The 25,555-nt window shown below is 44.4% G+C and overlaps 1 protein-coding gene across 3 annotated transcripts in view; it reads left to right on the top strand.

Moving 5' to 3' along the window:
• Positions 1-25,555, top strand: part of MYBPC3 (myosin binding protein C3) — a 141,196-nt gene that overhangs the window by 52,094 nt on the left and 63,547 nt on the right. For all 3 annotated transcript variants that reach the window (XM_037900227.1, XM_037900226.1, XM_037900228.1), the window contains 9 exons: positions 2,854-2,877; positions 3,588-3,757; positions 4,608-4,740; positions 5,030-5,032; positions 6,244-6,368; positions 11,177-11,282; positions 20,172-20,338; positions 21,839-22,004; positions 23,758-23,864. In XM_037900227.1, coding sequence (XP_037756155.1) covers positions 2,854-2,877; positions 3,588-3,757; positions 4,608-4,740; positions 5,030-5,032; positions 6,244-6,368; positions 11,177-11,282; positions 20,172-20,338; positions 21,839-22,004; positions 23,758-23,864 — 1,001 coding nt within the window. The remainder of the gene's footprint in view (positions 1-2,853; positions 2,878-3,587; positions 3,758-4,607; positions 4,741-5,029; positions 5,033-6,243; positions 6,369-11,176; positions 11,283-20,171; positions 20,339-21,838; positions 22,005-23,757; positions 23,865-25,555) is intronic.

Here is a 25,555-nt window from a genome sequence, read left to right as displayed (position 1 = left end):
TATTTTTAACATCCTCACACGTTTAAAAAAATATCAGCTGCCTGTACTGTTAACAACAGGTTCACTGAGCTTCATCTTAATGTCCTCAAGTGCACGGTCAACCTACGAGGTGATCCCTGCAGCTAAGACCCTCAACATCAGGGAGAATGACTTTAGGGCAGGAGAAACCTAAGGAGACCAAAGTCACCACATTAAGAGCACTCCCCTTCCTGAAATGCTTAGCCTGGGAGGATGTTACTCCAGCTGGGTGGGAGAGGTCAGTCTATTTCTGTGAATACTACAAATCCTTACTGGAACTAAAAGAATGTTTTAATAAAGTTAAAGTGGTGACAGGGAGCATTAGAAATGGGGAAACATGAAGCCCGGAACTTACTGGAGGAGACAGGGACATGAATTCTGAAGGGTTATGAACAGGAATTTCCTGCTTCTAAGTGCTCAATTCTACACTATTTAAATGGTGATTCTTGGCTGTAAAATAGCTTTTTTATTATGTAGTGGCAATTTACAAGCCAGTCCATGCTCTGGAAAGTTACAAAACACTTGCTCTTTACAAACAAGGCTGAGATTGCACTTTGGGGAACATTCAGGTCCCTTGCATTTTAGTTCACATAAACATGGGTTTACGGTGGGCTTGACACAGTTAGGGATTCTTGATGTATGATTTTTATTCAGTTACATAAATATTTTGGACGTATATACAATACCAACTACTTAAAGGTAAGTCTTGCAGGACCCACAGCAAGATCTCATTAGTCCTTACAAGTGCTGTGGGATTTTTGTTTCAGTTATTATTTATGCAACAACATTGGATTACATGACCAAGTACAAAACAGAGAGGGAGACAATTGGCCAAATTCTCTGCTTGTATAAACAGGTGCAGTGCCATTGACTGCAAGGGAAATTTTGACCAATTAGGCTAGCAAAAATTTGGCCAATAGCCTTTACCCCAAATATTTTTAAGATGATTTATAATTTAAGAAAGCACCTCTACCAACCTCCCACAGGCATGAAGTCCAGTCCACAGATGATGATATGGTTTACATGAATGAGGCAATATTACAAAATATATATATATATAGCTTGGCTACACAATAACTAAGGTGGATAAGATAATTCTCTATAATTATAGAGGCATATAAACACCAGGAATGGAGAGGAGTTTTTTAAGGTGCTCCAACTGAGTATAACCAGAAATAATGGGATGAAACTGAACAATGGAAAATTTAAGTTGATGGTCTCCTTTAAGTTTAGGGAGACCATCTTGACAATGAGATGTATTTGGTTGGGGAAAAATCTCCAAAGTGGAAGACTTATTTGCATTTAAAAAATAACCTAGACAACGTATTTGAACACAATATGAATAATCCTACCTTAAACTTTCAGGTGGACAGTGCATACAGGTTAGCTGGAGAGAGAAACTAGATTTGACCTAATAGGGTTTTTTTTACATTCTATGATTCTATACTTATTTTTGAGCCACTGTTTCCTCAACAGAGCATAATTGCTCCAATGCAAACCTCACATTTAAAACTAGGAAACATGTATTTAGACAGTATTATAAATGTTGCTTGTTCACATTATCAAGAGCTAGCTAGCTCAGAGTGCTTCGTATGTTGAAAGATCTTAGACTATCTGGTAAATGGCCTGTTCTTTTGGTTGGCAGGGCACAATTTTTAATTGTGCCTTGCTAGGCAAAATACAAATAATTTACCAGACACAAAGAAACCAGTGGGGATATGTAGTGGGGAGGGAGCTGGCTGAATTTCTGGAGGACGTAATATGCTCTAGTGAAGAAACATCTCCACTGTGGCCTGTATTTGTAACAGAATACTGGCTGGAGATCCAACCAGTCAATCCCGGTAATAGAGGATGTTAAACCACCTTAAAGAACAATTCTCTAAGTATAAGACTTTACATGCCAAGTTTCAGCTCAGAATGACTGAAGTGCAAGCTCCAAGCTGGACACGGATACTGGAAACCCTGACACTCGATTGCGGCACTATAATAATAGTAGAAATCCTGTTACAAACACCTTCCTAAGAAAAATACTGGAATATTAGAACCACCTTGTTAAAGATGCACCCTAGACTGACCCCACTAACCCTCCATGCTCCTTTCACGCAGTGACATTCCTCACGGAGATTAATGGGAGATATTCCTTCTCTGTAGACATTCACAGTATATCATATAAATGAAAACAAAACTAAAGAGTCCTCTAAGTTTCCCTTCACTGCATGCTTCATAGCTTGTGTATGATTTGGGGGAGGGGAAGGGCCTGGGATTCATTACTGAACACAGCCTTATTACATGGGTATATTCTGCTGCACTGGAATCTGCTTGATCCTGGTGATATCAGAAACAAGCTCCACCTACAAGGAGTTCTAAGAGGTGCTGATTTTCCCTCCAGGATTCTGGAGCCTGCATGTCTTGTCATACCTCTCTCATCCTTCAAAGGAATTCACCATACCGTCTTTTGTGAGAAATCCATTGAAAGACGTCAGGCAGAAGGTCCATTTTTGGAATGAGGATAGTGACGTAAATAGCCTCACTTTGCCCTATGAGGCCATCTACCAGTAGCAGAAATAAATTGTGGTGTTTACATCTGCAATATAAACTGTAAGATGGAACTCTACAGAGTATGGGAATGAGGCTGATTTCACTAGAAAAATGCATTTCTTCTTGAGTATATTTCAGTGCAATATATCCATCTCCCTGCTGCTGAAATGCAGGCTTTTTCTGCTAAGGGTGGAGATGATGATGGCTCTGTTGTATTAACACATGTTGCCCTCTTTCCTGCCCATGGGGATGCTGCATGCTTTTCCAAATGCTTCTCTGCATCGCTCTCGAGTCCAGCAGCTTCTTGCGCTCAGTAAATCGGTAAGTTTTTAATCAATCTTCAAATAATATATACTGTGACAGGAGCATAATGTTTTTCACACAGCAGATCAGCCTACTTCTCATTCAGGTCCTACTGTACCACAAGTTAACTCTCCCATAACCACCAGCTCTTTGGGCAATCCATAAGCTGAGTGGCCCATTGTAAATAGTGTCTTGCTAGCTAGAACCTGCCAATCTAAGTGTCTTTCAACTCTAAGAACTGATTATAGACAACCCTTCCCATCACAAAACTGATCTTCACTTTTAAAGATGAACCAGGCCTCACTTTAATAAAGAAAAGGAATCCTGGGAGATAAGAGGTGAGTCCCTATCTTATAGACATGAGCGTGGGCCTCAGAAGATCTGGGCTCGTTTCCTGGCTCTGCCACAGATTTCACGGGTGATCTTAGGAAACTCATCTCTGTGCCTCAGTTCCCCATCTTTAAAATGGGGATAATACTTTGTCTTGCCTAGATAGACTATAAGCTCTTCAGGGCAGGAACTGTCTCTAATATGCATATATACAACATCTACCACACTTAGGCCCTGATTTTGGTTAGGGTCTCTAGGCATTTCTGTAATAATAAAGCTAGACTGCTGACATCTAATGCAGGAATGGCTTCACTTAAGCAATGCATAGCTTGCCAAGTTTATGGCTTCTTTGGAAGTTCTTTCTAGTGTGTCATTCTAACGTTCTACTCCTCTCCTAGCAAAAGTGAGCCAAAAACTGAATTACAACCTGATGTTGATGTCTGGGACATCCTGCGGAGAGCTCCTCCTTCTGAGTATGAGAAAATTGCTTTCCAGTATGGCATCACAGACCTACGGGGGATGCTGAAACGCCTCAAACGCATAAAAAAGGAGGAGAAGAAAAGTACAGGTTGGAGAGCTGTATTTCTTCCTAAAATATCTGTTCTTATCTTATTTTGGTCATGGGTGTTTCCAATATCAACATCAGGGGAGAGGGACATGATTTAACTAGTTCTTCCTACTTTTCCTATAGTCTTTTATACTTGAGATGCCTGTTCCCAAAGATAAGACCTTCACCAGGTCTTCTGAACTACCTCACTATGACTCTTGGAGATTACATACCTTCCTCATTTTGCTAGATTTCCCCCAGTATTATGATAACACTCTGTTCTGTGCCTTAGCCAGCAATGGTTCCTTTAAACAGGAGTGGTCAATTTTATCTTCCGTAGAAGACAAGGACTTCTCAGCTATACCCCAGACACCATGGCTTATGTGATCTAATGGGTCTTGTTTAGACTAGGATTTAAAAGTGGGATGTTAGCTAACATTTTAAAAGTCTAGTGTAGACAAAGCACACTACCTTTAATATGTTATCAAGGGAAAGCCTAGTGAGAAATTTAGGCTTTGACTCAACATGTGCTAAACTGGTTAAATTACACACTGCCTTATCTATACTAGATTTAGAACATGCTAATTAGCATGTTAGCTAACATCATCCTAGTCTATATCAGGCCTCAGAATATAAAAATAGAAAAGGATGGAGGGTGAAGCTTAAGGCATTTGGGAAAGAAAGGTAGAAGGGAGTACGGGCAGATATGGAAAGAACAGAGCAAGGATTAAGAAGATAAACCAATAGGAAAGGTGATAAAAACCTCCTTTCCTTTCCTGACTTCCTTTCCTCCAGATTAGGCTGCAAAGAAAGGAAACATAGCAAAGAAAAATTATTAAAATCTCCTTTTTGTAATGGTTCTTCATCTCAGCATTCCTCCAGAAACTGGATCCTGCTTACCAAGTGGACAAAGGACAGAAGATCAAGCTAATGGTTGAACTTGCCAACCCAGATGCTGAAGTGAAATGGCTGAAGAATGGACAGGAGATCCAAGTGAGCGGCAGGTAAATTAGAAAAGAGACTGGGAAATCCAGCCTGGAGAGTGTTATGGTCTGGAACAACTGTAGATACCAAGCCATCTTCAGGAAGGGGAGACTATAAAGAAAGCAGGGGGAATATCAGGCGGGAAAGGGAAAGATGGAGGAAGACTATGGCTGTGTCATTGTGGGTGCAGTACCAGTTAACATGTGAAATGACATTCAGTTTGCAGTTCTCATCACTGTTTCTTTTCTCCTCCTTGCCCCATGCTCACTCTCTGCACATGGAATTGAACATTGTCATCTGCCCACTTAGCAAGTAAGTCCTCAGATTATATCTTACTGTTTATGAATGTATTTAAGATCCAGTGAGATTGTCCTTCTTGTGATATGGGACCTATTTAGATGTAACAGGACATCAGTTACCGCTGAAGTGATTTTGTGCTGAAGTTCTGTTGGGACATAAGTGGGGGCTAATCAGGCCTATAGTGAGGCTACATGGGAGAACACTTGTACTGGCTGGCATTCTAGCAGCCATTAACAAGAAGGGCAATATCCTTGTGACGCAGCCCTCGCTTGAGGTTGGTTGGGGAGCACTGCCCAGTGACATGCTGGGGGAGGGAGGGTTGTTAATAGGGGAGCCTGGGCCCTTCCTCTCCACCAGGCTCCAACCCAGGGCCCTTTGAGGGCTATCAGTGATCTGACAGCTTGGAATTCTTAAGGCAACCCTCCTTGGGCCACTTCCTATCACCTCCCTGCAATTGTCTTAAGGTCATCATCTGGGGTAAGGCAGCATGAGGGTCATCTGCTCACCACAAGGCACCTCCAGACAGCAGCATGTAGCAAGGTCTTTCTTCCCTCTCAGGCAGAAACTGCCTCCTCCTGTGGTATGGCCCAGCTCAGTCCAAGGGCTTTCCCCTGCTGGGGTAGTCCAAACACAAATAAAGGGGACCAATGAAATCCAGAGTTCATATGAGAGGGAGTGCTTCCCTCTCAAACTGTCTCTGCAGCAAGCCCTTTCTTCCCTCCCTCAGGGACAGATATTTGGACCGTTGTTTAGGGAGAGATTCTACCTTCCCTCAGCTCATCTCTTGTGGAGCTGCCAGTATCAGGTGTGCTCTCTTCTTTGGTCTGCCACCACATGAGCTGCTCCCCTGCCTTTTAATTCCTCCTCCAAGTGGTGCATTTGCTACAGATGTGGCAGGGCAGGGCTGTCTGAACTCAGAATAGTTCCTTAACCCCTTGCTGCTCAGTGTGAGGTTTGTATACCCCGTCACACCTTGCTAAACTCTCTCTTGTTGTTGTAAATAGTTCTCTGTGTCCCCCCATCTCTCACTAGCATTCTAGAAGCGGATAACTCTCAAACAGTCTTCCTCTCCCCTTTGCCAGGTAGGGTGGCTGGTACAAAGTCCTTCCCACTCCTCTCACCCAGGCCTTCCCTCCCTTCTCGCATGCGCCAGAACAGGGTGGCTGGCTCTAAGGGACAGACTTCGTGAGAATTACACTTAGATTCTGTTTGCATTTCTTCAGATATATTTTTGAGGCTGTTGGGAATAAGAGGATCCTGACTATCAATCACTGCTCCCTAGCTGATGATGCAGCATATCAGTGTGTGGTTGACGAGGAGAAAAGCTTCACAGAACTATTTGTAAAAGGTGAGTAACTGCCAGCAAGAGAAGCAGATCCACGCTAATACCATTTATTGTTATGTCCTGCTTCTCTACTCTGAGGATATGTGTACACTACGAAATTAGGTCGATTTTATAGAAGTTGATTTTTAGACATCGATTTTATACAGTCGATGGTGTATGTCCCCACTAAGCGCATTAAATCGGCGGAGTGTGTCCTCACTACTGTGGCTAGCATCGACTCATGGAGCGGTGCACTGTGGCAAGCTATCCCACAGTTCCCACAGTTTCCGCTGCCCATTGGAATTCTGGGTTAAGCTCCCAATGCCTGATGGGGCAAAAACATTGTCGCGGGTGGTTTGGGGTACATGTCGTCAGTCTCCCCTCCCTGCCTCCCTCCGTGAAAGCAACTGCAGACAATCATTTCGCGCCTTTTTTCCTGGGTTACCCGTGCAGACGGCATAGCATGGCAAGCATGGAGTCCACTCAGCTCACCGCTGCTGTTGTGAGCATTGTAAACACCTCACACATTATAGTGCAGTATGTGCAGAACCTGGCTAAGAGATGGCAGCATGAGGACGATTGTGAGGAGGACATGGACACAGACGTTCCTGAAAGCATGGGATGTGGCAATTGGGACATCATGGTGGCAGTGGGGCTGGTTGATACAGTGGAACGCCGATTCTGGGCCCGGCAAACATGCACAGACTGGTGGGATCGCATAGTCTTGCAGGAATGGGATGATTCCCAGTGGCTGCGAAACTTTTGCATGCATAAGGCCACTTTCCTGGAACTCTGTGTGTTGCTTTCCCCCACCCTGAAGCGTAGGAATACCAAGATGAGAGCTACCCTGACAGCTGAGAAGCGAGTGGCGATAGCCCTGTGGAAGCTTTCAACGCCTGACTGCTACCAGTCAGTCAGGAATCAATTTGGAGTGGGCAAATCTACTGTGGGGACTGCTGTGATTCAAGGAGCAAATGCAATCACTGACGTTCTGCTATCAAGGGTAGTGACTCTGGGAAATGTGCAGGTCATATTTCCCAGGATGGCTTTGCTGCAATGGGTTTCCCTAACTGTGGTGGGGCGACAGACGGAGCGCATATCCCTATCTTGGCACCAGACCACCTTGCCAACCAGTACATAAACCGCAAGGGGTACTTCTCAATGGTGCTGCAAGTACTGGTGGATCACAAGGGACGTTTCACCGACATCAGTGTGGGATGGCCGGGAAAGGTGCATGATGCTCGCATCTTTAGGAACTCTGGGCTGTTTGAGCAGCTGCAAGAAGGGACTTAATTCCCAGACCAGAAAATTACTGTTGGGGATGTTGAAATGCCTTTTGTTATCCTTGGAGACCCAGCCTACCCCTTGCTCCCATGGCTCATGAAGCCATACACAGGCAGCCTGGACAGTACTAAGGAGCAGTTCAGCTATAGGCTGAGCAAGTGCAGAATGGTAGCAGAATGTGCCTTTGGACGATTAAAAGCTCGCTGGCGCTGTCTGCTGACTAGGTTAGACCTCAGCGCAACCAGTATTCTCATTGTTATTACTGCTTGCTGTGTGCTCCATACTATCTGTGAGAGTAAGGGGGAGACATTTATGGCGGGATGGGAGGTTGAGGCAAATCGCCTGGCATCCAATTTTGAGCAGCCAGACACCAGGGTGATTAGAAGAGCACAGGTAGGCGTGCTGCGCATCAGAGAGGCTTTGAAAACCAGTTTCATGACTGGCCAGGCTACGGTGTGACAGTTGTGTGTGTTTCTCCTTGATGCAAACCCACCCCCTTTGTTGATTTTAATTCCCTGAAAGCCAACCACCTGCCCCCCTTCGATCACAGCTGGCAAAGGAAATAAAGTCACTGTTGTTCTGAAACCATGCATTCTTTCTTTATTAATTTTAAAAAAAAGGAAGATAACTGATAAGGTAGCCCGGGGGGTAGGGTGGGATGGGGGAGGAGGGGAGGAGGGAAGGACAAGGCCACATTGTTTATTGTAGCCACACTGCAAATCAAAGCTGTTTGAATGACAGCCTTCTGTTGCTTGGGCGATCCTCTGGAGTGGAGTGGCTGGGTGCCTGGAGCCTCCACTGCCCGAGTTCTTGGACGTCTGGGTGAGGAGGATATGGAACTTGAGGAGGAGGGCAGGAGATTGTACAGTGGATGCAGCAGCAGTCTGTGCTCTTGTTGGCTTTCCTGTAGCTCCACCAGATGCCTGAGCATGTCCATTTGCTCCCCCATTAGCCTCAGCATTGCATCCTGCCTCTTCTCATCGCACTCACTTAATGCTTTCCTGGACTCTGCCACTGATTGCCTCCATATATTCAGCTGTGCCCTATCAGTGCGGGAGGACTGCATGAGCTCAGAAAACATGTCATCGCGAGTGCGTTTTTTTTCACCTTCTAATCTGTGAAAACCTCAGGGACAGAGATGATAGGGGGAGCATAGAAACATTTGCATCTGCAGGGGGATAAAAAGGGAGAGTAAAATTTAAGATGATACATTTCTGAGAACAAAAGGGAGACTTTTTCACAGTGAATTAAGCAATTCACAGCAGACAGCACATGTGTTTTAGGTACATGGTCACATTTTGCCTTTTATATTGAGCACCTGCCAGTATGGTGACACATCACACACAGCTGGGCAACAGAATTCGGTTTCCAGGCTGCCATGGTAAGTCAAAGGGTACGCGGGTTTGGCTTCTAACGCCTTCATAACATGTGGGAATGTTTTCAAACTGCAGCGTCCTCCTTTCCCATAGCAAGCAATGCCGGTTGGGTTTGCCATTTAAAAGGAGGGGCTGCAGTTTTCGGGTGGATGTGCAGCCCTCCCCAGAAAACCTTCTGCAAAGGCTTTCAGAGTACCTCCAGGAGAGCTTCATGGAGATGTCCCTGGAGCATTCCCACTCCATCCCCAGACACGTTAACAGACTTTTCCAGTAGCTGTACTGGCGGCAAATGCGTCCCAAGTCTTCAGGGCAAATCAAACATTAAACACTATTGCTTTTAAACCCTGTACTGTAGTTACAAATGTGCACTCACCAGAGCTGCCTTATCCGGCTTCAGGGTTGGGGATCCTGCCTTGGGAGGGTGTTGGCTCCAGGATGATGAAAAGGTCCTGGCTGCCGGGGAGAATGGATTCACCACTTGCCTGCTGTGCATTCTCCTCCTCCTCATCCACAAAATCCTCCTCCGTGTTGCGTGAGACTCCCCCCTTGCAGGTGTCCATGGACAGTGGTGGGGTAGTGGTAGAGTACCCCCACAGAATGCCATGCAGCTGATCATAGAAGTGGTATGTATGGGGCTCTGACCCAGAGCGACCATTTGCCTCCTTTGACTTTTTGTAGGCTTGCCTGAGCTCCTTGGCTTTCACGCGGCTCTGCTGTGTGTCCCTGTTGTAGCCTCTGTCCATCATGCCCTGTGCGATTTTGGCATATATATTAGCATTCCTTCTTTTTGATCAGAGTTTGGCCTGCACAGATTCTTCTCCCCATATAGCAATCAGATACAGGATCTCCCGTTCGCTCCATGCTGGAGCTCGTTTGCGATTCTGGGGGAACTGCATGGTCACCTGTGCTGCTGAGCTCGCCACGCTGACCGAACAGGAAATGAAATTCAAAAATTCCTTGGGCTTTTCCTGTGTACCTGGCTAGTGCATCGGACTTGAAAGTGCTGTCCAGAGTGGTCACATTGGAGCACTCTGGGATAGCTCCCAGAGGCCAATAACGTCGATTTGCGTCTGCACTACCCCAAATTCGACCCAGCAAGGTCGATTTTAGCGCTATTCCCCTCGCCGGGGAGGAGTACAAAAGTCGATTTTAAGAGCCCTTTAGGTTGACAGCACGGGGTTGCCTGTGTAGATGCATTCATTATAAAATCGACCTAATGCGGCTAAATTCGACCTAACCCTGTAGTGTAGGGCTGATACTAGTTAATCTCACAGAAAAGGACATTCTTAACAACAGAAACAGATTCTATTATTTACTGAACAACAAGGCATTTTTCTTCACAGTTAAATGAAGGCAGCAAGCAAGTTACAAGCTAACATAACACCTGAGTGCATCATAAAAGGGAGACAAAACAAACTTTATGACATATCAGATATTAGGCTATTCCTGCAGAGCATTGTGCTCAGTTTTGGTCATAGTGCGTTAGGGCCAGATGCACACCATGAGCCCTTTCTATCTGGAACTGTTTCTGTATTAACATTCATTCAGGCTTGTTAAAATAAAATTACAGTCCCAACCCCTTCCCCAACCTACCTGCAAAATGATCAACAATTAAATGGTCAATGCTCACACTGCAAGTGTTATCTTTAGACTTTAGTGTTAACACCCCATGAGATTAGTGGAGGGGGTAGAGCAGGTTACACTTGGTTCACATTTAGAAGACTGTATTTGCAACAAAGAGGACTAGAAATATACTTTACAAATAAAGCTTATCTGGTATATAAGCTAAATATGTTACATAGACTGCACAAATATGTCAAATGGGCCAGGTTTTTAACACCTCTGAATTAGGGTTATGAAGAATATAAATGAGAAATGATTAATCCCTCATTTTTATTCTGTCCCATAATGTAAGAACAGAAGAATCATTAGATAAAATTAATGGTATGAACTGGCATAGCAAATTGTATGCTGCCATATGGTGTGCATTGGTGGGTGCTTTGGAATGGATGAGATTAGTTCACTGTTCCCTAGTTACTGTAGAATGAAAAATGTCTTACCTCAGATCCTGTCCCTTTCCCCCACTAAGATGCAAATGAAGTGACAGGGATCTTAGTACTCTTTGTGTTCCATTATCCAGACCCTGTTTAAAACAGGCTTTTTCATTTCCAGAGCCTCCAATCCTGATCAGCCACCCATTAGAGGACCAGGTGGTGATGGCTGGAGAGAGAGTGGAGTTCGAGTGTGAAGTGTCTGAGGAAGGGGCTGCTGTGAAATGGTAAGGGTAATGTAAGAAAAAAAAAACACCCAGTGCACACTCCTGTGTGGGGGACTCTAGGGCTGATACCATTAGTGTGGTTATATTGTCATGAGTGGCTGGGGCCTGTCCCTGAAGCAATGAGGAGAGGGACAGGGTGGAACCCCACACCCACATGCCTTCAGGGTCAGAAAGAGAGGAACTGAGAATACCCCATCCGCCCACCTAACAGGGCGAGGAGGAGAAGGAGAGAGGCCAGAACAGATCATAAAGTGATAAAACAACAAATGTAAGGGATACTTTATGATGTATCCAGAATTTCTCACTCTATAATTCTAGCATTCTATCAATATACTTGTTTTGGAGTTTTCTATAGAGCCTATTACTTTACGGTCTAAGTGTTGCACAGGTTCATTAGATCTGCATGGCAAGATCCTAATGGACTTAATGGCATCTTCTGCTCTTCTGGTTAAATGGGTTCAGAAGCACTGTTGCCAGTGGTTGGAGGTTTTCTCCCTACACAGGGCACAAGCAAGCACAATGCCTTTGAGGGCTCTATAATAAGCATTAAGAAGTGGTTTCTACATTTCCTTTTGGGAGGTGTAAGCATATGACCCCCCCAGCACCAGCCCTAGGTGGCCAGCTAGTGCAGAAGGGGGCTAACTCCCCATTTCATAGCCACCTATCTATGTCCACTCTGGATTGTCTGTAGTACCCCAGTGCTCACAGAGCACAAGACCTAGGGTGTTGGCATCTCCTGCACAGATGTGCAGCACAGGGATACAGATTCTGGCCCTTAGAAACCATTATTGATGGTTGATTCTGAGACTAACTCAAACTAGGGCAGAATAGAAAAAGTGGCATAACGCCATCTTCAGGGAATGTGTCAGGAACCCTCAGAGAAGTAGTAGCAGCTCACAGTGTCAGGGACAGGAACTCTCAGGGGAGCAAGGAGTGGTTTCCAAGGCAAAGGAAAATACCTTCAAGGAAGCAGACACTGTCAAAAGGGGAAGGGACTCTCAAGGGAGAAGTCAGCATTCCTCAGGACAAAAGCCTTTCCTCTCCTCTCCTCGTTGTCATCTTCCCTCTGCACAACTCCTCCCCATCAGCCTTCCTCACTGGTTTTTACTCCTGGCTCTCTCTTTCTCTTCACAATCTCCCCCACTCATCCTTGGAGACTTCACCTTCCATGTTGACGACCCATCCAACCCCTTAGCTCCAAATTTCATCACCCTCATGTCTTCATTTGACCTGCAGCCCTGGTTCAATTCTCTCACTCACCAGAAGGACTATTCACTTGACTTGGTCTTCATCAAGCACTGCTCTCTCTCTGATCTCTCTGTTGCTGGGTTCCCCCACTCTGGCCATCACCTGGTCTCTTTCATCCTCACCCAGCAGCCCCCCAACTCACACCCTGTGACTCAGCCTTTCCATGACTTCCAATTGATCAGAACTGATGACTTCTCATCTGCTCGGCCCTCTCCTCCCTGTCCTCTCTTCCATCATTTTGGTTATTGATTCTCTCCATGCATTGCTCTTCTCCATCCTGGACTCTTTAGCCTCTCTCTCCCATTACAAGAGATCCACCCTACCCAACCCAGCCCTGGCTCACCCCCAACATTCCTTTCCTCCCCTCCTGCTCTTGCACTGCAGAGCAACTCTGGTGGAAAACCTGTGATCAGGCTGACTTCCTCCATTAGAAATTCATTCTCTTCTTTAGTTCTAACATCTTCATAGCTAAACTTTACTTCTCCAACTTAATTGATTCATGCCCTACAATCCCACCTGCCTTTTCACCATCTTTGACTCACTCCTCAAACTCTCCCCTCTTCCTGTCTGAGAGAAAACTGACAAAATATGATGTGACCTTCCTCTTTCCCTCATTTCACCTTCCCTTCCTCCTTTCCTCTCCTACAATTCTCTCCTTCCCCCCATTTACAGATGCAGAAGTTTCTCACCTGCTCTCCTCCTCTAACTCATTCCTCTGGCCCAGTAACTCCATCCCATCCCATTTCTTGATCTCTCCCAGGTGCTCACTCTCATCCCCTACCTTACTCTTCTCCTTAACCTCCCACTCTGCTCTGGCTCTTTCCCCTCACCATACGAACATGCTTTATTCTCTCCAATATTAAAATAACCCACCTTGACCCCACTTTCCTCTTCAACTGCCCCAACTCCCTTTTCTCTTTCATTTTAAAGCTCACTGAACATGTTGTTTACAATTGCTTTCTGGAATGCCTCTCCTCCAATTCTGCCCTAGATCATCTCCTATCTAGCTTCCATCCCTTCCACTCAACTGAAAATGATCTTACAGAAGTGTCTAATGACCTCTTCCATAGCCAAAGGTCAGAACTAGTACCCCATCCTCAACTGTTTTGAGCTGTCAGCTGCTTTGATACTGTCACTCATGCTGTTCTTGAAATCTTGTCCCCTCTTGGCTTCTGTGACTCTGTCCTCTTGTAGTTCTCCTTCTACCTCTCTAACTGCTCCTTCAGCGTGTCCTTCAGAAGATCCTCCTCATCCCCCCCACCAACTTTCTGTGGGTGTTCCTCAGGACTCTGCCCTTGGTCCCTTTCTTTTCTCCCTCTACATTTTATTTCTGAGTAATCTCATCTACAAACCCAAATTCAACTTCCATCTCTATACAGATGATTCTCAGATATACCTCTCTACTCCAGACCCGTCTCCTTCTGTTCAAAATAAAATCTCAGCCTGTCTCTCTGATATCTCCTCATGGCTCTCTAGCCATCAGCTCAAGCTCAGCATGGCTAAAACAGAGATTCTAACGCTCCTCCCTAAATCCTCCCTGCAACCTCCTTTCTCAATTACTCCAAACTGGGGGTGTGATACCTAGCTCGATGAGACATATTCACACAAGTGCTGATTGTTCTAGCACACTAAAAATAGAATGTAGCTGCGGCAGTGCAAGTGGCTAGCTGCCCCAAGTGTGTGCCCATCAGAGATGCTATGTATGTACTTGGCATGGCTACTGCAGCCTCGTGCACTGTCGCAGCTAGATTCTATTTTGAGTGAACTATCTTGATCAGGGTTAGCACAAGCATGTCTCCTCAAGCTGGGAATCACACTGCCAGCTAGAAGTGAAGACATATCTACTGTGGACAACACCAGCATCTGACCTGTCATTCAGGCCCATAACCTAATGTCATCTTTGACTCAGACCCCTCTTTAGGTCATCACAACCAGTCTATGTCTAAGTTTTGATGATTCTTTCTGACTAAGATCTCTAAGATACCACCTTCCCTATCCATCCACCCAGCTAAAACTCTCAGCCAGGTTCTCATAATTTTGTGTCTGCAACTTTGATGACATCACCCCCTCTTTGAATCCCTCCACTGGGTTCTTCTCTATGGTATCAAATGTAATTTACTTGTTTTCACTTTCATGGCCTTTCAAGAGCAATCCTCTCTCTATCTCTCATCTCTCATTCAGTATTGAAAGGTTGACACCCACCTCTGATTGGCCCATGAAGCCAGGCTTCCTTGCCCACGTGTTACATTTTCAAACAAGCACCTTCATTCTTCCCATGCTGCCCCTCACACTTGGGAGAAGCTCCCCATGATATCACCAAATCTAATTTGTTATCTTCCTTGAAGTCTCTCCTCAAAACTCTCCTCTGCTGTGAAGTCTACAAAAAACTTGACAACTGTTAGGCTGCTGATGGGCTGAGACCACTGCTGATAATGCTGACCAGCACTGTCTCATTGTTTCCTTCTACTTCCTGTCCATACGTCTGCATCCCTCTGTTGTTTCTTGTCTTATACTTAGATTGTACGCTCTATTCTGTGTTTATAGACCTAACACAATGGGGTCCTGGTCTATGACTGGGGCTCCTGGGTGCTGGAATAATATAAATAATAATGCACCTATTCTCTTGACCCTGCAGAGTCAATCATTATGCAAATTAGGTTTGTGAGATTGGAACGAGGGGCATTCAGTTCAGGGAGCCCAGCATGTTCAGCATTTTGGTTTACAGGAAGCTGGAATGCTAATCATGCTTGGAGAAGACACTGGGCAATTCTGACATACCAGTTCTTACATGTTGTCCTCACTTAGTTTCTTTTTCATATGGAATCCTCTCATGCTTGTTAACAGCTGCCGGCACAAGGCTGTCAGCCTTTCCCATAATGCCCAAGTCATTCCTGGAGAGTGCTATCTTCCATCTGCCCTCTCCAAGGAAGGAACTGAGAATTTAAATAGACCCCCGCCCCAGAGCTGGCTAGAGTGTATAAATTACTCTGTTAAAAATACATGGGTGTGCACACACATTGTTGTGTAGTGTCCACTTACAGATACATGGTGACAAGGCATGGTGGGGGCATTGATCTCTGTCCCTCCCGGAATACCATGCAATTGCTACTCTCTGATACTGTGCTTCAGAACCACTCCCCAAAACAGACCCACCACACAGCCTTGATATCTGTGGAATGTGCATTTTATCAGACAAGGAAAAAGGTGCAGCTGTCTTTGCCTAATAGGGAGTAAGCAGTCAGATAGAGATCTCTCAAATACACAGTAACTGAGTTTGAGCAGTTAGGAATACAATATATAACATTTTAATGTCTTTTTTCACCATTTCAGAGACTCAGTAAATGCCCCTTTTGTCAACACCTGGACTAAAGGGATAAATGTCATCACCTGGGAAAAATATCAAATGCCATATGGTTACTTTAGGGAGCTGTTTAAGTAGTTTAGGCCCTGCAACAAGGCACTGGGCCTTGGGACACATGTGCATATCCCAGTGTTCTGTTACAGCCTTTGGGCCCTTTAAAACTGGGAACTGTAATCACAGGTACATTAATAGGAGCAAGTATGTGGCCTATAGGAAGACAGGTATAAGACTTCCTGATTCTCAGGAAGGGTCAGCAGAGGCCACCGGTCAGTGTTGGACTAGTGCGGGGCTCTCCATAGTAGTTGGAAAGGGTTACTAAAGGGGAAGTATGCGTGTTCTCCCTCACCAGCTGCCTGAAGCTGGAAACGCCTCAGGTGGTTATTAGCCAGTTATATAAGTTAATTTATTCTGACTTTAAGTTTGTGTTTTGGAAATAAAGCAATCCCTGAGAAAAGGAATGTAACGAGATTTGTAGCTGGGGTGTATTTTTTCATCCCTGGCTGGTGAATGTGCACACTGGTTGATAGGCCTAAAGTGAAAACAGCTGTACTAACTGCCGTAATAACAGTTCTGTCTGTGTTCTTATATGGCCTCCATGACTGTTGTATCTGAGCATGTTACAAACATTAATGAATGTATTCCCACAGTATGCCTGAAAAGTATGGAAGTGTCCTTAAACCCACTTTTACAGAAGGGGGACTGAGGTACAGCAAGATTAACCATTTATGGAGGAAGACTGTAGCACAGCTGAGAATGGAGCCCAAACCTTGTGAGGCCTAGTCTAGTGTCTTAATTGTACTGTCATCCTTTTCTCTCTCTTCCCCCCTCCAGTCAGCAATGACTACATTTCTACTTCAGATGTGGTTTTGTTTGTTTTTTTTGGTGGTAGCATACTGTTGCAAAACTAACTGAAAAGTCTGGAGGTTCCCTCTTGAGGTTTGTAGTTTCCATTGTTCCACTGATTGTCTGTAAAGCCCTATGCAGATAATATAATTTTATATGGCATCAGCAGTGTGCTAGCCACTTAACTAAATAAATGAAAGTAATAATGCAAAATATCCACTACTCCCTCAAAGAAAATTAAAAACAAAAACCACAATAGCAGTACTTATGCAGACAAAAAATAAGGCCAGATTCTACTATTCTTCTTCACGCTAATCCCTTATTCCTCAACTAGTCTTGTTTAAGACACTACTCAATGCACGTAACTTAGGGTATGTCTACACTTAAAGCTCGAGGGGAAATAACTGTACTAGCTCTGATGGAGCGAGAGTGCTAAAAACAGTGTGTAGCTGCGGTGGTGTGAGCAGCAGAGTTGCTTCAAGTACATACCTAGAATTTTAGATGGATACGTACTTGGGGTGACTAGCCCCTCATGCCACGGTGGCTACACTCTATTGTTAGCATGCACGCTCAATCAAAGCTACCATGGGCATGCTGCTGTCTAGAGCTGGAAAGTACACCTTCCAGCTCAAAGTGTAGACATATCCTAAATCTGTTCTCCATTGTTTAGGCCCTGATCCTGCAAATGACTTGATCCCAGCAACTTCCTTCAGTGGTGCTCCACACGGGAACAACAAAGATGTGCCTGCACATATCTCTTTGCAGAATAGGAGTTCTACTGCTTTAGTCCTCGCGCAGCTGGCACTACAGTTTGTTACCAAACAAACACATTCACTAATCTGAGCTCTTGTATTCTGGTACTGGGGCACAGTTAAGGAAACAAAAAAACAGCAAGGAATTTCTAAGTCCATTAAAAGCACAAGAGAAAGAAATACATTTTTGCCAAATGAACAAGCGCAAACCCCAAAAGGAAAGAAATGTGAATATACAATTTGTAACAGCACTATCTTAATAAAATAAAAACATGTAAAATGAATTAAGAATATTTGCAGAAATTTCAGGCTACTTATTATAAAATCTTTATGTTATTTGTAAACTAAATAGTAGGGTTGTCAATTAATCGCAGTTAACTCACGTGATTAACTCAAAAAAATTAACAGTGATTAAAAAAATGAATCACCAGTAATTGAATGGTTAAACATTAGAATACCAACTGAAATTTATTGAATTGAAATTTATTAAATATTTTTCACTTTGTATTATTATTTTTATTACAAATATTTGCACTGTAAAAATGATAAACAAAAGAAATAGTATTTTTAATTCACCTCATACAATACCGTAATGCAATCTCTTTATCATGAAAGTGAAACTTACAAATGTAGATTTTTTTTTTGTTACGTAACTGCACTCAAAACCAAAACAATATAAAACTTTAGAGTCTACAAGTCCACTCAGTCCCACTTCTTGTTCAGCCAATCACTAAGACAAACAAGTTTGTTTACATTTACGGGAGATAATGCTGCCCACTTCTTATTCACAATGTCACCTGAAAGTGAGAACAGGCGTCCACATGGCACTTTTGTAGCCGGCATTGCAAGGTATTTATGTGCCAGATATGATAAAACATACATATGCCCCTTCATGCTTTGGCCACCCTTCCAGAGGACATGCTTCCATGCTGATGACGCTAATTAAAAAATAATGCATTAATTAAATTTGTGACTAAACTCCTTGGAGAAGAATAGTATGTCTCCTGCTCTGTTTTACCCACATTCTGCCATGTATTTAATATTACAGCAGTCTCAGATGATGACCCAGCACATGTTGTTCGTTTTAAGAACACTTTCACTGCAGATTTGACAAAACACAAAGAAGGTAGCAATGTGAAATTTCTAAATATAGCTACAGCACTTGACCCAAGGTTTAAGAATCTGAAGTACCTTCCAAAATATGAGAGGGATGAGATGTAAAGCATGCTTTTAGAAGTCTTAAAAGAACACTCCAATGTGGAAACTACAGAACCCGAACCACCGAAAAAGCAAATCAACCTTCTGCTGGTGGCATCTGATTCAGATGATGAAAGTGAACATGCGTTGGTCTGCACTCCTTTGGATCATTATCGAGCAGAACCCCTCATTATTATGGACCCATGTCCTCTAGAATGGTGGTTGAAGCATGAAGGGACATATGAATCTTTAACACATCTGGCATGTAAATATCTTGTGATGCTGGCTACAACCGTGCCATGTGAACATCTGTTCTCACTTTCAGGTGACATTGTAAACAAGAAGCGGACAGCATTATCTCTTGCAAATGTAAACAAACTTGTTTGTTTGAGTGACTGACTGAACAAGGAGTAGGACTGAGTGGACTTGTAGGCTCTAAAGTTTTACATTGTTTTATTTTTGAATTCAGTTTTTTGTACATAATTCTACAATTGTTTGTTCAACTTTCATGATAAAGAGATTGTATTCCAGTACTTGTATGAGATGAATTGAAATGTACTATTTCTTTAGTTTTTTATAGCACAAATATTTGTAATAAAAAATAAATATAAAGTGAGTACTGTACACTTTGTGGTCTGTGTTGTAATTGAAATCAATATATTTGAAAATATAGAAAACATCCAAAAATATTTAAATAAATGGTATTTATTATTAACACTGTGATGAATAGCAATACATTTTTTTAATCACTTGACAGCCCTACTAAATAGGGAAGAGTTTTTACAAAAGCTTTATGCCAATGACTTGCTGTGTGACCTTGATCAAGTAGGTTCTCTGCTCTGTGCTTCAGTTTCCCCATATGGAAACTGGGAATTATAATAATTACATACACTCCCAGGGAGTGTTGTGAGGCTCAGTAATGTTTGTAAAATACATGGAGATCCTTGGACAAACAGGGTGGGAAAAGTCCAGAGTAACTCCCCTCTTCATGTAAATCCCTCCTAAAATCTCACTTCTTCTATGATGCCCACAAGTTATGAGTTCATAATAAGTAAATAGTAATTAATAACAACAGTTAAAATGAACCTTAATCAATTTAATCTTCTGGATTTTCCACTGAGTTCTGTCTTCTCTATGTCAGTCTTTTAGACAATAAGTTCACTGGGGGAAAGGATTGTATTTATCATTGCCTCCTGTATAACATTCAACACATTGTCAGGGTTAAGTATATAACAAAAATAATAATTAACCCTCTTGTTCTAGGAATCAGAATTTCAGTGCAAATGAACTGTCAGCAAGTAGTGGTGTCAGCGCTGTGACTTTTGTTACTGTGTGAAATGCACAGTCTTTTGCCACTTAGGTCACCATCAATCCAGCACTGCTGTCCTGTGCCCCCAACCCTCAATATCATGCAGTTGACTTTTATCCTGCCCCAGAAGGGAGAGAGTGAAGCAGAAAGCAGAGTGACAATACTGTTTGGTACTGCAGGGAAAAGGATGGAAATGAGCTGAAACGGGAAGAGACATTCAAGTACCGGTTCAAGAAGGATGGGAAAAAGCATTACCTGATCATTAATGAGTCAACCAAGGAGGACAGCGGGCACTACACCGTGAAGACCAATGGTGGGGAGTCAGTTGCTGAACTGATCATACAAGGTAAGTGTGACGTTCTGTACCTTGTGGGAACACCCTACATCCCCCATGTTCATCCTTATAATATGATGCTGTGGTATCTAACGCAAAGTTTGTCATGTCGGGTGTCTTTGGAAGGCTCATGATGTACTGATCATTGTTGTTATGGTAATGTTATAGTATTCGTTATAGGTTGTAATTTCATGTATATAGTTATGAGGCTGAAAATGTGTCCTCATGGCTTAAAGCAAGCCCAGGCAAAAACTCTCCAAGAGCAGGGGGACAATTCACACCACATCAGGGCATGTATGGGACAAACCCAGCACAGCCTCACAGGAACAAAGGACACTGGCCTAGGCAACAAGAAAGAATCTGTTGGACTTTCAAGTGAGTCACCCCTCTTTCTTTGGTCTGTTTGGGACTGCGATGAAGTAATGCTCACCTGACTCTGAAGGGGGGGGCAAAGCCAAGAGGGAAGAACGAACACGATAAAAGGGAGAGATGTTTGCCATACTCTTGCCTCTCACTTCCACCTCCATCTACAGACATCACCACCAAGCGACTGAAGTGCTGATCAAAGGGGAGAGCCTGGCTGAAGGGCAACCAGCCAGCCTGTGGTGAGAAACATCTAAGTTTGTAAGGGCTCTGAAAGTGTAAAGATCAGCTTAGAATGTGTTTTGCTTTTATTTCATTTAACTAAATCTGATTTGTTATGCTTTGATTTATAATCACTTAAAATCTATCTTTGTAATTAATAGATCTATTTGTTTATTCTATCTGAAGCAGTGTGTTTGGTTTGAAACATGTCAGAGACTCCCCTTGGGATAACAAGCCTGGTACATATCAATTTCTTTGTTAAATTGACGAACTCATATAAGCTTGCAGCGTCCAGCGGGCATAACTGGAAACTGAAAGACAGAGGTTCCTAGGGTTGTGTCTGGGACTGGAGATATTGGCTAGTGTCATTTGGTTGCACAATCCAAGGAGCAGCTTACGTGCCAGAGGCTGTGCGTGAACTGCCCAGGAGTGGGGGTTCTCACAGCACAGCAAGGTAAGGCTGGCTCCTAGAGTCGAGGACTGGAGTGACCTAGCAGATCACCGGTCCAGATAACACCAGGGGAATGTCACAGTAAGTTACAGGCAATGCCAGATAATCAGGGAGGTTGAAATGTGCAAGAGGGCTTTAGGTAACCTTCTCCATAACGGGATGAGAAGGTTAGTCCTTATGCCTGGAGAAAAATTAAACTTTAGCTGGGGAAATGACCAGAGGCCTCAAGGAGACAGAAGATTGTTAGATCTGTGTGCCAGATGTAATAGATATCCTGACTGCAACAGGTGCCTGGCTACCAGCCCTGTTAAATCCTGCGTACTGTGGATTTCTCTTCACATTTCACCTCTCAACAAACAGCATCCTCAGCCCTGGCTCCCTCTCTTCTTTAAAAGCAACATCAACATTTTACTGTACAAACCAACCTTTGACCTGCTGATGTTTGTGTTGCTTCCTCCCACAACTCACAACTCTAGAGAAGAAGCTGGAAGTGTACCAGAGTATTGCAGATCTGACAGTGAGGGCACGGGACCAGGCAGTCTTCAAGTGCGAAGTCTCTGATGAGAATGTGAAAGGAATCTGGTTGAAAAATGGGAAGGAGGTGATCCCAGATGAGAGGATAAAGATCTCTCATATTGGCAGGTGAGTCCTGCTTCAGAAAGCTTGGACAGGATTGGGTATGACACTAAAGTCCTCTCAGGATAGTGATGAGGAAATGAATATAAGCCAAGATCCTGTTCTGGCTTCAGCTAACCATTCCTCCCTTCTGTGATCTGCCTGGTTGTGTGCACCACATGTACAGTACTGGCATGTATGTTATTCTGCAGGTGTGCGTATAGTATGTTGGTCTACATCTGAACAATGGAGCATCAGCCCAGATTCTCAGCCTTTACTCTGCCTTTCATTTTTGGGGGGATTTAAATTGCTTAGAGACCACACTGATGGTCACTTTAGAATAGACATAATCAAATAGATTGATACATTAGATAAGGATAGACAGATATCAGTACCGAGAAGTAAGTCTGTGTTAATTTACTATAGTTTTTCATATATATAGCAGGGGTCTCAAACATGCGGCTCACGGGGTTATTTTCTGTGGCCCGCCAGCTCCCCGCGGCTCCTCCGCGCCCCCCCCCCGCCCCGAGTTTACCTAGAGCGGCTCCAGTCCTGCACGCACCAGGGGCAGGGCAGGCTCCCTGCCTGCCTGCCCTGCCCCCGCGCTGCTCCAGGAAGTGGCCAGAACCTAGGGGAGTGGGGGGGGGCACAGGGGTCTGTGTGTTGCCCAGGCCGCTCCTACAGGTACCTCCCCCGACGCTCCCATTGGCCGCCCTGCCCCCGGTGCGCGCCAGGCTGGACCTGCCCCCCGAACCCCTCCTGCAGCCGAACTCCCTCCTGCACACTGCATCCCGACCCCCTGCCCTAAGCCCCCTGCCGCACCCCTCCTGACACCCCAACCCCCTTCCCTGAGCCCCCTGCCGAACCCCACATCCCTCCTGCATCCCGACCCCCTGCCCTGAGCCCCCTGCCACACCCTGCACCCTGACCTGAACCCCCTGCCCACACCCCACACCCTGAGCCCCCTGCTGCACCCCACATCCCTCCTGCACCCTGACCCCCTGCCCTGAGCCCCCTGCTGCACCCCACATCCCTCCTGCACCCCAACCCCCTGCCATGAGCCCCCTGCCACACCCTGCACCCTGACCCCCTGCCCTGAGCCCCCTGCCGCATCCCACATCCTGACCCCCTGCCCCACCTGCACCCCAACCCCCTTCCCTGAGCCCCCTGCCGCACCCCACACCCCTCCTGCACCCCAAGCCCCTGCCCTGAGCCCCATGCCACACCCTGCACCCCTCCTGCACCCCCTGGGGGCTGGAGTGCGGGCAGGGAAGGGGTGGGAAGAGCAGGGCAGGGGCGGGGCCTCATGGAAGGGGTGAAGTAGGGGGGTGGTCAGTGGTGCGGCCCTTGGGCCAATATACTAGTCCTCATGTGGCCCTCGTGGTCATTTGAGTTTGAGACCCCTGATATATAGTATATACTCATACACACACACGTTTAGACGAGTAAAATTTTCTAAATTGCCTAAAATTACTTAGGGTCCTAAGTCTACTGAAAGTTAATGGGACTTAGGCTCCCAAAGGATTGTTTTGATGTGCTGTCTGCTGAGTTTACAAGGAGGGGGATGGTGAACTAGCCTGCACTTTTTTTGCCATAGTGTTGCTTGAGTTTACAATATCCTTGAGAGGAAACTGGTTCTGTTTGCCCTAGCATGTTGATTTGATACTGGGAAGTTTATTAATGGCTTGCTGTGTGCTGCAACCTGAATGCCCTCATTCTCTGTAGCAGTGTACCTCCTGACTAAAGTTAAGAGATTCACATGCTTGTGTATATTTTTCAGAATCCATAAGCTAACTATTGACGATGTAACCCCAGAAGACGAGGCTGACTATTCTTTTGTCCCTGAAGGATTTGCTTACAACCTTTCTGCCAAACTCAGATTTTTGGGTGAGTGTTGAGGAATCTGGTTCCTCATATGTAATGGGAATACCATGGGCCTTCCAAAGAAGGAATTATCCATATATAAGCACTATAGGGAACTGTGGGACCAAATCATTTAATTGATTATACCAGGAAGCTGTATGGCAATTTCCCTTCCTGATGTATGAACATGGCACATGTATTTTGTATTGTTATAGAGCTCACAGTGTGCTAGGCACTTTAATACATAGGAAGAAATGGCCTCTGCCCAAAAGAACTGACAGTCTAAGGCCCAATCCTGCAAACATTTACATATATGAATAACTATTCATGTGAGTAATCCTACAGATGTCAGTGACTTGGATCATCCCATTTAGATCCTTGCACATAGATCCTTTACAGCAGTGGCTCTCAACCTTTTCAGACCACTGTACCCTTTTCAGGAGTCTGATTTGTCTTGCGTACCCTCAAGTTTCACCTCACCTAAAATCTACTTGCTTACAAAATCAGACATAAAAATACGTAAGTGTCACAGCACACAATTACTGAAAAATTGCTTACTTTCTCAATTTTACCATATAATTATAAATTAAATAATTTGGAATATAAATATTGTACTTATATTTCAGTGTATAGTCTATAGAGCAGCATAAACCAGTCACTGTCTTTATGAAATTTTGGTTTGTACTGACTTCACTTGTGCTTTTTATGTAGCCTGTTGTAAAACTAGGCAAATATCTAGATAAGTTGATGTACCCCCTGGAAGACCTCTCCGTACCCCCAGGGGTGCACGTACCCCTGGTTGAGAACCACTACTATATGGACAGGAGTTGGGGGTAGGGTAGTCTCCTCCACTGCACTGTCCTTCCTTTCTCCAGACCTCCAGAAAGGCCTCTCTGTGCATCTACCCTGGGAGACAGAGTGGAGTCTGGGTAGCCCATCAGATCTCACAGAGATTCCTCAGAAAAGATAATACAGTCCAATGCTGTATTACGTTTTTCAGTAGGGCTCAACTGATGGATCCCATAAGCTGGGGATCCCATAAGACTCCAGCCAGGGAAAACCCTGGCAGTGTGGCTTCAATAGACTCCAGGGTGAGGAAGAACTGAACCCAGTGTGGAGACACAGGCCCTCCAAGCAGATGGCTCTGGCCTTCAACAGACCCTACTAGGATCCATCAGGTTTGGACCAAGCCCTGCAACCTCTTCTGTGTGAGGGGGATCCCACCTAAACACAGGTGCAGGGAGATATTCCCCCCCCCCCGTAGATATTTCCACCCCCAGAGCACCTTTCCATGTGGGTTATGCTGGGAGGTTTTCTTCTTAATGTATGTGTAAAGTGCTTCAGGTGGCACGTGACCAGGATTCATCACCAAATTTGGTCTACTGATTGGATCGCAAAGAGGGGAAGGGACAGAAACAAACAAACAAAGTGATTAGGCTGAGGACTGGCACATGATATGTTCATTCCTTTTAATATACATGTAAAATAGTTCCAAAATGCCCATAGCCACTCTTAGTTTCTCTTGTTTCTCTTTCAACCATTGCTTATTTACAATCTCTATGTATTTTTAACCCTTGCATATACTATTGCTATTATTTTGTTTTTATCCTAAACATTTTCCAAACTTTTTTTAAAAGTTGCTTATTTTCTATTTTTATTTTTCTATATTGTTTTCTTGTCATTTTATATGGGTCTGATCCTGCAAATACTTACAG

The sequence above is a fragment of the Chelonia mydas genome, chromosome 6, assembly GCF_015237465.2.
Source record: "Chelonia mydas isolate rCheMyd1 chromosome 6, rCheMyd1.pri.v2, whole genome shotgun sequence".
In the NCBI taxonomy this organism is placed as follows: Eukaryota; Metazoa; Chordata; order Testudines; family Cheloniidae; genus Chelonia; species Chelonia mydas.
Note: the sequence above shows the minus strand (reverse complement) of the source record. Positions and strands in the feature narration are given on the sequence as shown.